Source organism: Hipposideros armiger, unplaced genomic scaffold, assembly GCF_001890085.2.
Source record: "Hipposideros armiger isolate ML-2016 unplaced genomic scaffold, ASM189008v1 scaffold_17, whole genome shotgun sequence".
In the NCBI taxonomy this organism is placed as follows: Eukaryota; Metazoa; Chordata; class Mammalia; order Chiroptera; family Hipposideridae; genus Hipposideros; species Hipposideros armiger.
In genome coordinates, this window is record NW_017731367.1 from 5,343,225 (window position 1) to 5,357,123 (window position 13,899).

The 13,899-nt window shown below is 45.2% G+C and overlaps 1 protein-coding gene across 6 annotated transcripts in view; it reads right to left on the reverse strand.

Annotated features, from left to right (window-relative positions):
- Positions 1-1,615: 1,615 nt before the first annotated feature.
- Positions 1,616-13,899, reverse strand: part of COL6A3 (collagen type VI alpha 3 chain) — an 81,987-nt gene continuing 69,703 nt past the window's right edge. For all 6 annotated transcript variants that reach the window (XM_019629997.1, XM_019630038.1, XM_019630033.1 and 3 more), the window contains 4 exons: positions 12,375-12,638; positions 11,312-11,410; positions 3,093-3,257; positions 1,616-2,341 (listed from right to left, as the gene is read on the reverse strand). In XM_019629997.1, coding sequence (XP_019485542.1) covers positions 2,301-2,341; positions 3,093-3,257; positions 11,312-11,410; positions 12,375-12,638 — 569 coding nt within the window. In that variant the 3' untranslated portion in view covers positions 1,616-2,300. The remainder of the gene's footprint in view (positions 2,342-3,092; positions 3,258-11,311; positions 11,411-12,374; positions 12,639-13,899) is intronic.

Below are 13,899 nucleotides of genomic sequence, written 5' to 3' on the forward strand. Positions count from 1 at the left end.
TTCTACTAGATGTTTCAGGGTAGCAGGGCCCTGCCAACACCTTTGATTTTGGACTTCTGGCCTCCAGAACTGTGAGAGAGTAAATTTCTGTTGTTTTAAGCTACCCAGTTTGTGATACTTGGTTAAGGTGGACCGAGTAAACGAATACAGTTTCCTGGCTTATAAGTCATCCACTACACCAGCCCCTGTTCCCTAGCCCCTTCTACAAACATCTCTTGCTCCAATGGGATGAACTTGGCTTGAACACACATTGCCTGAGGGGAGGTGTACAGGCAATAGGGAGGTGTTCTTGTGCGGCTGGGGGACTTTGGGGTGGCTGTCATTGAGAAAGTCACTGATCACATTTCCCACCCAGGTTTCATATCCCTTTGAAGGGAGTTTATGACCACCGCGGGGCTCTGTGTAGGTCTACTGGGTTGGTTTGTGCTACAAAGTGGGGAGCCTTCAAAGATGAGGAGGTTGGCATGACCTAGAGGACAAAGGTGGTCAGGGTCCCCCTGACTGTGAGAGCTCCTGAGAAGTCCCCAAAGCTTGGCAGTTCCCTCGAAGCTGCCCTGATGTCCCACCGGGTCCCCTCAGTGAGATGCCGGTAAACTCAAATCCCCAGCATCATGGATTGTGATGTCCTGAGTTTTCCCCCAGATTCCCGCAAATTCCCAACAGAGGTCTCCTCTGCCCACACCCCATCCACAGCTCTCCTGTGTCCTAACTCTCTCACGTTGACTGGGGCACAAAACTCAGTTTTTCCACCCGTTTCTATGCAGGGGCATTCACTCTGAGTATATCGTGAGAATTTAGAACGTGCACTCAAAGGCCAGGATGGAAGCCACAGAGTGGTCTTTGTGACTGGCCAGCCTCCCTTCACCTACACACCCTCCCTCTCCTCATGTCCCCCCTCTCAATAGATCAACTGGCAGGTTCGCCCCCAATCTTACATAAAACAGCTCTGCCCATGCCCAAGGTCCCCGGTAGCTCTGCCAGGAGCACTTGTCAGCATAGATGTGTTTCATCAAACAAATTCTGTTTCCTTTCTAAGTGGAATTCAGGTACCACCTAAATATGTATTTGTCTGTTTCTTGTGTTATTTCTGAAGGCAAGAGTAAAAAGCTCTTTAAGAAAGGGAAAAAAGGACTTTGTTTGGTTTTTGAGACTCCAGGAAAGAACTGGGGGGCCCTGGGCCAGCCACGTGAAACCTCTCAGCCACCATGAGATGGGAGCAAGCTGAACCCTGGGAAATGATCATTTTAAAGAGGCACAGAAGGAGCCCAAAGTCCTGGGGCCCAACTAGAAGTCAGAGGCGAGGGCAAAAGCCAGCAGGGTCCTCAAGACCAGGAAGACTCCAGGGTCCTGAGCCAGGGACTCCGTCCAGCTGGCCAGGGAGTGCTGGGCGCGAGTGGGCTGCATCCCTCCACTGGAAACAAAAGGGTGGTGACCAGGACCGTGGGCCTGGACGGGGCCCAAGTCACCTGGCCTCAGGTGATTCTGACAACAGGTGCTATGGAAACAAGACAGCCAATAATAACACCAAACCCAAGACACTTTCAATATACTTTATTAAAAAGTTTCTTAGTATAAATTTCCTAAAAATTTTAAAATTAAACTTAGACACCCTCCCACCCCCCGCACAAAATAAAAACACACACAACATTAGAGGAATGCCAAAAATATTCTCTATTATGACTTTCTTCTCATTCTTTAAAGACGGCATTGGTCCCACAACAGTCCACAGAAATTAGGAGAGTTTGTTTCCTTCTAACTCGATCGCTTGTTAGAGGCTTCAGGAAAAGAAAATGCTCTCGAAATTTTAATCCAGGGTATTGGGAGAAAAACAGAAAAGTTGGGCACTTGTTTATTCACCATACACAGGCTTTCCATCTAAAGTCATGCTTAATGAAGACAGGGGGGAAAAAAAAACAAACCACGAACCAAGCAGAAGTATATAGAGTAGCTGTGAAGTTGGGGTTATTTTCTAGACCTTACATTTGCCTGGAACAGGCATAACGTGAAACTCCAGACGGAATTTGAGTTGATAGGAATGTTCACATAAACGCCAGCAGTGGATAACTATTACACAACATTCAAAGTATATGATATTACTGCCTGGAGACAAAGAGCGTTGGGTCCAGACACACTTAGCACCATATCGATAGGTCAGGTGGCAGAGCGGTCCCTCCTGAGTTCGAGTGTGAGTCGAAACATGAAACGGTACAGTGCCAGGGGGTCTACACCCAGAGCTTCTGTGAAGACGGCTTGCAAAGGGCTGACTTCTTCAAGAGGTACGTGTCACTGGGCGGCCACTCTTAGGTCCCAATTGCACTGATGACTCCAGGGTTGACAAGCACTGAGCAGTGATGCAGGGGGCGGGCAGGGGGAGAAGAGGAGAGGAGACAGCCACATTACTGACCGCGAAGGACACTGAAAACGATCCCAGGCCACTGGTTTTCGTCACCCATCTCTGCTCCAAACCTTCAATGGTTCCCCGGGAGCTTCTTGGCCTGGGGTTGGGGGCTCTCTGCAACCGGGGCCCACCCTCTCACTTCGCATCACCTGCCCAACTTTCACGCGAGCTGAACTCGCCCATCCTGGCACTGGCCCCAGGTGCTCGGGGCAGCTGTGCTTATGTTGTTACCCATCGAGTTGCCCGGCATAATACAGATATTGGGTGGCCCCAGGATCAACATTATTGTTTAGAGGAAGCACAATTATTTAAACATGAATAGATGGGGCTATTTATCTTTGGTGTTATCTATAATCGTTCATTATATCACTTCCCTTACAATCGTGTTGATTATAATATTTTACAAATAACAGGGACTTTAGTCACATTTCCAAATACTGAGGAGTAGTTGGCTGTGTATTTCTTCACTGGCAAAAAAATACAAGGATACCTGTATGTTTTTAGGAAATCACAACAATTCAGAAAATTAATTTCATTATGTGGTTTATTTGAATATCTTCCTTATCTGAAGATACAATTTATCTTCTTTTTCATAGCTATCATAATCGCTCAAATGTCTTTAAACGCTTCCTTATGGACCTGGGTCTCTTATCTGATTTGCAAATGTCACAAACACAAAAGCATAATCACTCACCAGGGGCGCAAACCTTTTCACATTCCTTCTGTGAATTAAATCGATTTTCATTTCCACCGCAGCCTCCATACCAGAACCTTGCACAGCTCTTGGTCTGAGAATCATAGTACCACTTTAATATAAATTTCCGGCAAGTTCCTTCTTCTTTTGGCAGCTTACATATATCTTTAAAAACAAGATGAGGAAAGAGCAGAAATTAAAATGTGCAAGTTACTGAGGTCTGAGTGTGAGGGGCTGAAGGTCCCGTCACAGACTGTCGGAGACAGACCAGCAGAGCAGAGAGGAAAGCTCCCTAAAACTTCCCAAGCCTCAGTTTCTTCCCTGTCAGATGGACATAATTCTGGCCGACAGCTGCCTGAGCAGCAGACAAAACCATATCAATGACCGGACCTGATAAGCTGCCCTCGGAATCCCAATGTCAGCTGTCAGTATTGGATAATTTAAGGTGAAATGAACGGTTTCCCCTTTCCAACCACTAGGCCTTCTATTCTCCGATCCTTTCAATGCTAAATCCCAGAGAAGAAACCGAATTTTAAAACCTTGGCATTTTCTACTCGTTGGCAAAACAGCAATTAATTCTGTCAGAATACACAGTTCAAACATAAGGCTCTACATTTCACTGCCAGCCAACTAGATTGAAAATCAAAGTTAAAGTGGAAAAGAAAAATTCTTAACGGTGTGTATGTGTGCATGCGCACACGCGCATGTGTGCAGTCCAGTGCCTTCGTGACTGGCCAAGTTAAACAAATAAGTAAAAAGAAGTGCTAACACTGATGCAGAATTCACCACAGCAAAAAATGTCACATAGTGAAGCTATTTTGAAGGCTGAGAAGCATTCTTTTTCCAGTTAAGGAAGTTTATGTTTGAAATGCATACTTCTGATGTGGCCCAGCTGCAAAGTAAAAACTATGCTGTCCACAGTGCTGGGAAGGAGAGGTTTACAGCGCGCACACAGGAAAACTCCGGTTGACACAGTTTTCTGGCAAACTCCAGACTGTGCTGCGTTAAGAGGGGCATTTGTGTCAACCATTATCTGAAAGTTCGAAAAACGTAACCCTTCTTTCAAAAACCCCCCTGGAGAGTCTGACGCTATGTGTTTATGTGAGTAGCTAAGGCCTGAATCACCAGCCCTCCCCACGCAGGCTGACATCTCCATGGGCTTCTGTCCCCAGTTACATGGGTTGCTCACAGCTGCAGAGTTGCTGAGCATGTGTGGTTCTGATTGGTACCAAGATGGGAAAAGAAAACCTGAGTCTTCCGGGAGAGAACCAACGCGTGGGTCTACATGATGGGCCAGACTCCAGGGCACACAGGACTAAAGCTCAGAACTGGTCTAAAACGCTCCCCGGCAGCTTAGGGGGAGCTGTCACCCAGGCATGCGGACTGGAGGTGGCCCAGCTACGTTTCCCAGTTACAGGCCCTCTCGGAGGCCCAGGAAGCCAGCGGCGTCACCAAGAGCCTTTGAAGACCCAACGAAGCCAGATAAAGTGATGACGATTCACAACAACCACTTTCTGCCTCTCAAATGTGGTAACAACTGAAGGGAAATGCCTGGGTTTCAAGGAATGTCCTGGAGAGGACCGAGCAGGGCGGGATCACCCAGCCACCAAAACGTATCCCTCGCTGACTGGCGGGTGCCCTGTGCGCATGAGGCCCAGACCAAATGGTTGGCTCATCCCCCTCCCTTCCTCCTCAGAGCATCACCGACATGGCCCACGTTTGTTCCACTTTATTTGTGCCAACTGCACTCAGCTCTGGCCACCTGTGTTTAGTTATTCCCTTCCCAGTGCCCTGCTCCCTTCTGAAGCAGGCACGAACTGTCCTCCCAGATCCAGGGACACCCGGCTTGGGGGCCATCCTGCAGCTGGACACTCTGCTCCCTGACCGACTGGCTTTTCCAGCATCCTGAGATTTTCTCCTTATCCCTCCAGCACCGAAGAATCACCCTTGCATTCTGCACCCTTTATTCGAGCGCAAGTCTCTGTTGAGACCCTGTGTGGTTTACTAATGGAGTGTAAGGGCACTGCTCTAGTGGATGTGCAGATACTTGTGAAACCAAGAGAAATATCTTAATGAGGGCCCCACACTCTTCAAAGACAAAAACCTGCGATTCTCCACTTTTCAAGCATGAAAATGGGAGTTTCTAAGCCCTTAAGGAGCCTTGGAGTTTTAAACTCCCATGGTTGCGATTTCTGAGACACATTGTGTGGACCAGAGTCACTGTGCTGTGTCTACATATGTGAACACAACCATTTTAAAGACAAAAAAATGTCTTGGTGTCCAAAGAGAGACGGATCGTTGGCCGTCATTGAGCTCTTCCCTAGAACAAGTCTTTGGACTTGTGATTGTTCATGTTTTCCCTCCAAAATGAGCTGCCTCTTTGAGCATGACCCTGGAGGGAGCCTGGAGCCCTCACGCTGACCTAAGAGGTGCATCTGGCTGGACCTCATTTTCTCGGCCTTATGTTGAGAACCCAACAGGAGCCAAGAAGACAATAGTGAATGAAGGTTATTGATAACCTTTCCTGGCTCACTTTTGCCTAGAACAACATTAAAAAGCTTGATTTTAAAGGAAAGGCATGAAGGGCCGCCTGATTTGGATGACCATCTGCTAAAATCTCCTGACGAAATAGCGATGGGTCATTGGGCTTCATTGAGTATCCAAACATGAAAGGAAACTGATGCAAAAGCAGCATTTGGATAAACCCCACTCGGGGAGCCCAGATGCCAGCCTGGGACGTCCTAGAACAACAACCACAGGGTGGAATCACCCTAGAAACATTGTCTATTTTGGTAATCAAAACATGCGTGCATGTGTGTGTGCGAGCACGTATCCACATATAGTATTCATGGAAAAAAAGCAGGAAGAATATGCGTTGGGTCATTAAAGGCGGTCGCCAATGCTACAACTACAGGAGTCATAGTTTCTTAAATTTTTCTGTATGTTCTGAATTATTCACAATGAATATTATTTTATAATTAGAAAAAGATATTACTCTTTGAAACAAAAATATTTTGAATTGGAAAGCATGCCTTTTTATTGTTTGAGATTTCTTTGGTGTTTAGAAGCAGCAGTTTTAAAGGCATCAGCTTTGACATTTTCCAGAGCAGCAAGTCGTCAGCATTTCAGTGCTTCTTTGAGCAAGATGGGAATTGGAGGGGTGAGTGTTTATGCTGCAATTGTGACTTTGTCCTGCACAGGTTTCATGGTTTCACAAACAAGGCTTCATAGAGCTCAGACCCAACATTGTTGATGTGGTATAAATGCTTCCAAATCTCAGAAGCAGGTATGACTTGCTTGAATGAAAAAAATTTTCCTGCATCTACATTTTGAGCATTGATGGGCTCAAAAGGTACCAAAGAAATTGTGGTATTTTTAACTTTATTTTAAAGGTAGCTGGGGTTAAGTTTTGGACCCTTTGCTCTTTCAGATCTTGACCAATAGACTTTTTAAAATTCTTATACTTGACAATAAACATGCCAAATGCCCTTTGAGACCCATCATAACCTAAATATTGCACTGACATATACACATTCTCATGCAGCCATAAATACGCAGCCTTGAAAATGGCTACTTCTCGTTAACTATGCAGAGAAAGTATTTGTAGCTTTTTAATTGACCTCAGCTTGTGGTGTTAAGTTAGTTCTTTATATTATTATTCACATAAAGTCATGTATTTTCCTTACTACATCATTTTGTGCCAGCCAATTTTATATATTTCTAGTGTAACATGGCCAACCAAATACTGCATTTCATCAAACTAAGAAACCTTAATTTTGCTATGCACTATTATTTTATATTCTACAAAGTAGACAAAACACTGTCAAGAAACCATGACATGTCACCCATTATGTCACATTTCAATTTCAGAAGTGTTACCATGAGGGAATTGCATATCTCAGAATCAATAAAATAAGTAAAACATTGGTAAACTTAATTTCTTTCAGAGTAATATAATCAATCCAGCTATGCCTGCTCAGACAAAACCTGGTCACCTCTACTGATTGCTAATTTCTAGAGTAAGTAAAAAAGCATGTTACACATTTTGTTAGTTACTTTGGCTCTCTTTTGCATTAAAACTTTCCTTCAGTATGTATGGATAAGCCAATAATTTAGGATTCATTTTGTAATATTGCAAAAAGTAAATTTTCTAAGTAAAATATTTTGGGTTGTTTCGAAACTTCAGAGAATCTTACCTTTGGTCATAATATGGATGGACAATATCTACCCAAGGCTTCTTTAGCCAAAAATGAGAAGGAGGAGGAGAGAATTGGTGACAAAAACCTAAAACCAAAATTAGAAACTACAGAGCACTCGAAAACCAGCAGTAACCAAGCTTGCTGCAGGTGTCTGGCAGCCCAGGCTTTTCAAGGCGGTGACAGTCACTGAAAGACACACTTATTTGTTGTAACTGCCATTTACAAGCAGCAAATCCATCACAGAAAAGTGTGATTCTTTTAAATGCTGAGGGAAGTGAAACAGCGAGATGGGATTTTGTGGGGCAAAGGGAATTTGCTTTGTTTTGTTGAGAGAAATACAAGTATTCAACATTTAAAACAGAATCATGTAATATTGCAAAGCCTGGACTCTGAGTAATGACGCCATCAGTCATTCATTCAAAACGGACCTTCATCTCAAAGCCAAGGCCTTCCTGCCACACACACTCTCCACACCAAACAGGGTCAGGCCCTACTGGGGAACAAAGACTGAGGGCCTGTTAGAGAAGTATTATTAAATGTGAATTTCAAAAAGGGTGGACGTGAACATGTGTCAATGAAACAAAAGAGTTAAAACTGCTCCCTTTGTGTCCCCTTCTGTAGATGACATGGACGAGGGGCCGCTTAGTTTCACAGGGTTTTGCCCACAGGTTCCTGCATAGACTCAAACACTGGTCACCATGTTTCCTAAACCAAAGTGCTAAACATGACAAAATACAGTTCCTTAGAATAGAATCAAACCCCAGTGGAGCTTTTACTCGTGGGGTAAAAGAACAAGGAAAAGTATCTAACATTTAATAGTAAGACAGGAGCACAACTCTGTAAATACACACCATGTTTCTAACTGACTGGTGTTGCAGAAAATAAAAGGAATTAAACTGCATTCATGCTCAGCCAGAAAAGCTATTCTTAAAATTTGATTTTGCCTGAGTTGTCGAAAAACTACATCTTTGGAGAAATAATGCATACTGTAATAATTGATATTTGGATGCAAAACGTATGTGCAACTAGCAAGTAAGCATCCAGTTACCATATTTTTCACTTCTTTTTCTAGCCACAAAAATATGAATATCATTAAAATGCGTTTGTCCCCAGGGAAAATTTCCAAGATGACTTAATAATACGGGGGCAGAGGAGAGGCAGAGGCTGGGAGGGAAGACAGCAAGACAAGCCTTCGACTCCTAATTCTGTTTGCCCGTTTTGAATTTTAAACATTGGGAGGTCAATATCCAATTGATTTAATTCCACTGAGTAACCGTGCATTGAGCACCTTCACCAGGCAAAAGGCACCTTTTGGTTACAGTGTAGACCAATTACGCAGTGCCCTGCTCTAGCAAAAACAAGTGATTCCTGACTTCACGCTGACTTGACTCACGAGTGGGGAATACACACATGTGAAATGGTGAAAGCACGTCCGAGCCCTGGGTGTGAGGGCTACATGCTCATCAGGATGAACGAGAAAGGTTTAGACAAACTACTTGCAACCTTGAAAGACACACAAGCCCCCATTTCAAAAACTCTTTTGTCTCTACCATATGGAGAGAGGACGCCCAAGTGGTAAAGGTCTGGATGGAAAACACCTTCCTACTTCTCAATCTGTGACTCAGGCTTAAAAAAAAAAAAAAAAAGACCAGCCCAGCCAGCTTCTTGTTTAAAGATTGTGTTGTTTATATTAACTCAACACTGTTTATATATTCTTGTCCCTTCTGGACCACACATAAGAGAACCAAAAAACATCCCCAAAGCTGGCTGTGTAGTTAACACCCGTTTTCTCTCAATGAAGCACTGAATTTGCTAGAAATGTTACATTTCACACACTCAGGGGTGAAGTTACCGATGAGCGGGAAACAACACACCCGGATCTCAGTGACGTGGAAGTTAGAATTTCATCCATCCTGACCCGTATCTTCGGGAAATCCTCCGAGTCCTCTGTGGCTTCTCTCTGGGTTAAAGCACCATGTCAGAGGGGACTCAGAGAGGAGCTGGAGTGGGTTAGGAGCTGCAGGGACCCAGTGCAGGGGGCAAAGGCTTCGGATGGTCCCTCGCTGCCACACTCAGAAAACTGCTGATGAGCAGAGATGAAAGGGGTTGAGACCGAAGTTTTTTTCTCCATCCAAAACCCTTGCCCCACATTCCTGCATCCATTGTCTTGTTCGTTGGAGTTGAAAAATCTTATCATTAGACGCTTTTATGAAATATTTTTATACAGTCCCTATGACATTAAAGCCTAATTACCCAATCTACCATAAATTCCTGAGTAGTTCCCACAAATTTCTATCAAGAGGAGAGGATTTCTTGGTTTTCTGTCAACCTTCCCATTAGAAAGGCAGGGGGGTTTGGAGACCGCATGACTGCCTCTAATATAGACCGATTCTTAAGCTTGTTCCCAAAGCAAACAACTTCAAACGTTTTCCAGGTTCACATGCCCTTACTGTACGTCTATGTGCATAATAGTTTCAAAATTCCTTCACTGACTCAGCTACCTCCTTTCTTGTAATGCCTGATGCCACATGTCAGTATGGGTTGTGTCTGCATCAAGGGAAGATAGATAGATAGATAGATAGATAGATAGATAGATAGATAGATAGATAGATAGATAGATGATAGGTAGATAGATGATAGATAATGACTGATAGATGATAGATAGATGATAAATATAGATAAATGACAGATAGATAGATAGATGATAGAGATAGAGATAGAGACACATATACATGGACATAGGGAAAATCCATTGATGCAATAATATATTCTAACAGCAGAGAAGATTCCCACTAAAAACAGCTAAAAGAATCAGGAAGCTCTACTCCCAAATGGACCCACAGAGATGGGTGTGTGGAGTCAGAAACCATTCAACTTTGTTTAAACACAGAGGAGACAGGGTGCAGAGTCTACAGAAAGGATAAGATGGAGAAACAAGTAGCATTTTAAGAACTTACAGTGGAAAGACTAAATGAGGCATCCTCGTCGATAGCTCAAAAAATAATGTGCTGCTCCATCTGACTGCACATTTATTGCAGCACAGATGCTTTTACATCGAGCACAGCACAACAGCAACTGGGCCCCCAGCAGATGCCTTTTACCGTAATCAATCACAGAAATAAGCAGTGTAAAGAGATATGCCTCCCTCCTCCTGACTGGCGCCAACACACCACAAAATACTGACTTGTCCCCACTTTCAGAGAAAACCTTTCCTTTTGTTTATAAAGCAAAAATATCTCTAAATGCCCATGGGACTTGGACTTTGGATATTAGTACTAACATCATTTGCAGAACACAAGCAAAACATATCAATCACCAATCAGCTCCTCGTGGATGAACGACCCAAGCTCACAGTCCACTGAGCAAGGGAGGGGGTTACAGGTCTCACAGTGTTCTACTGCCCAGGAAAGAAAAAGCAAGCAATAGCTGTCAGTTCCAGGAACACATCTAACTAGTCCCTGATTAAACATACAATGTGCACAAACTCAGCCCTGGCACACAGAGAGGTATGACAGACAAGCCAGGGTGTGTGCTTAGGGAAGTCGGACCAGGACACCCATCCTGTGGGTCACTTCCAGACCTGTGTCTTTCATGGGTTCCCACCTGCGTTGTCTCATGTCCTTCTAAGCAGATTTTTATTAGATTGAATCACTGAGTGGATGAAACCTGACGCTTTGCAGTGTCACAGGCCACAAATCCAGTCTAGTCCCAAGATGAGGCAGAGGGAAAATGAAGACACATGAATTCCTGGCTACAGCCCCCAAAGCACATGCCCCATCCAATTTTCTCCAAAAGTCTGGTGACAGCTAAGGTGAGCTGCCAACTTAGAGCTTGGAAAATGCACACTATGACCATTCTGGGCCACACGGAGCTGATTCGGAACTTTCCCCATAGAAGTCGTGCCTGGCCTGAGAATTAAAGCTCCAGGAGTTGACCTAGAATCACCACTTCAAAGGCTTGAAAGTGTTTGGAAGAACGATTCCTTAGTGCGGCTAACAGACTAATGTTTTCACAACTCACCTCTTTCACCACCAGCCAATGGTTCCGTGCTCACCATTAGATTGATGGTTGAACTAGCAGCTGGCCTTGCTGGCTGTGGCGGTGGAGGCTGAGTTTTCTCTAGAAAAGAAAAATATACGCACAAGTAGGTAACTCAGACACTGACGGGCTTGGGAATCTGTAGGGACTGGGGCTAGTTTGCCTTCCTGGATTAAGTCTTCGATAAAGGTGGGCCCCTGAGTCATGGAGCCCGAACGCGTCTCCACACACACTGCTGAAGTCTGTTGTCGGCAAGTTGGATTCATCTCAACAAGCAAACAGGAAATCTCTGAACTCCGAACAGATCCTCTCATTTACCACATAACCTCTTCTGTTTCCAGCCAAGAAAACAGATCCCTGGGCTTGAAGGGTCTTTGGACTCTTATCTTCATGGATTCCATGGTGACTGGTGGGCATTCCCTTTCCTCAAGCATAGTTCCTCTGTCTGAATAGCACCGGCCCAAAGAGAACGGAATGTGAGCCCCCACACAACCCCCCGGAGAAGCAGGGGTTGAGAAGAATGTGAGCTGGGGGACAACAGACAGCAGAGGACAGAGCCCCCGCACGGCGGGACCAGGGCAGGCAAATTCTGATATCCTTTCTGCAGTGGCTGTGGACGTCCCATGGCCCCCAGGGTGGTGTGACTCCTCGGTCACTCCCAAAGGAGCCAGTGACTCTCAGTGCTGTTTTCTGTTCACTGAACATGGAAACACGCTTCTAAAACACGGGCGGTCGAGCCCCAGCCAGGTTACAGTTATTTCTTTCCCCCATGGAAGGGGCTGCACTCAGGCCCAAAGGATCTGCCTTCCTCCATAAAGGGGACCAGGACCCCAAAGGCAGGGCCACAGTTCACAAGGAACCCCGTTTTCCATTTTTGAAGCTGGGTGCCACCAAAACACCCAGGATTCAATTTTAACCTTGTTATTGTATCAGAACAGACTGGATGGAGAACTGTTCCCTCTGCATCCTATTGACATTCACGTGAAAACCACTTCTACATAGAATACCAAGGTACCCACTTTCCTTAAACTGACCGTGTACTTACTTGTGCTAAAACTTCCTTGGTAGGTGGCCCTGACCTGAGACCTCAGGTAGCAGACCACGGCCACATGGTACTTCTGCCCGGCACGCAGGCCGCCGATGACACGGTCTGTGACCGTGACGTTCTGCTTCAGAACCAGGGACTGGTCGTAGGCCGAGGTCACAGTGAGGTCATAAAAATAAGGACCGGGGGGCTCCGGCCTCTCCCAGTGGAGTTTGGCGCTGTTCTCTGTGATCCCGGACACCTGGACCTCTCCGGAAGCCTTCGCTGGAAGGGAGATCAAAGCAGAGTGCAGACATCAAAATAAAGCCCTAAGTGACCGAAACCCACAGGCGAGATGAAATCTGAGAGGCATGCATCAGCAGACAGTTGATCGGAAACTGAGGGGAAACAGGGAACTAAATTCTTGTTCAAGTTCAAATGTGAAATTCATAGTAATTCAAAATCGCTTGATTCATCAGCATTGATGAAAAAGTTTCCTTTTTCCTGTCAAAAATTTCTCTTATTAAAGAGATACTCTGAAGACACACGGTTTAGTGTGCTAATCTGAGTGAAGTGTTCAATACAGAATGACCTCATAATTAAATTATATTAAGTCATGAAACTTCAGGGCATGACATGAAATTCTTTTAAAGGAACCTCTGTTTTTTCTCTGTTCATAAAGTGAAGACAATGTCCATGAGCTTTTTCCATGAGCAAATGCATTGTGCCTTCACCTTTCTGTAGTTTGTGACACTCTACAGTATCTTCTAGCATCTTCTTTGAGGGCAAACAATAACATAACGCTGAGTCTCACGAAGCCCACCTACACCTTGTGTCTAACACGGCCTGAAACCTGCTTTCCCGCGTGCGGTGCTAGCACGTACTTCAGTCCGTGGAGGGAGGCTGCGGCCCGGGCCCAGGCTTAGCTTGCTGAACTAAACGCCCAATATTGTGGGGCCTCTTTTCTATGGGAACGTGCTTCGTCGCAGGACAAAGTCTGCAACGCAAAGCTCCTTCCAGACCTTCTGGAATCCCACCCTCAGGGAGACGGGTCTGGCTCCAGGACCCAAGCATCGCAACTGCCACTGCGCTGCCCAGGAGCCGACAACAGGCTTCTTCTTTCTCATTCCCTAAATGGTCTAAGACCCTACCGTCATCACTTTAGCTTAAGATAGCAGATGTCCAGGAGAGAAGGGTTGTGCCGCCTGCTGACTCACCCCAAGGCAGGGCACGGGGCTCGGGTGGGAGTGGGAGCCAGTGAGAGACTCACAGGGCATAAGAGAAGATCGCTTTGTAATATAGGAACAAAGCAAGGTTTTGGCAATCCCATGCTCTGATCGGCACCTTTTATTTTATTTTTAAAATTTTTTTTTTAAGATTTTTATTGGGGAATTGGGGAAGGGGAACAGACAAGTTGCTATCCTTTTGTTCTTCAGTCTAGTTGTGGAGGACGTTGCTTCACTGGCCCAACTTGGCACCATCATTGTGCTCTTCCCAGGCGAGGCAGATCAGTCACCGGCTTCTGGACAGCCGCTTACGGCGGCTG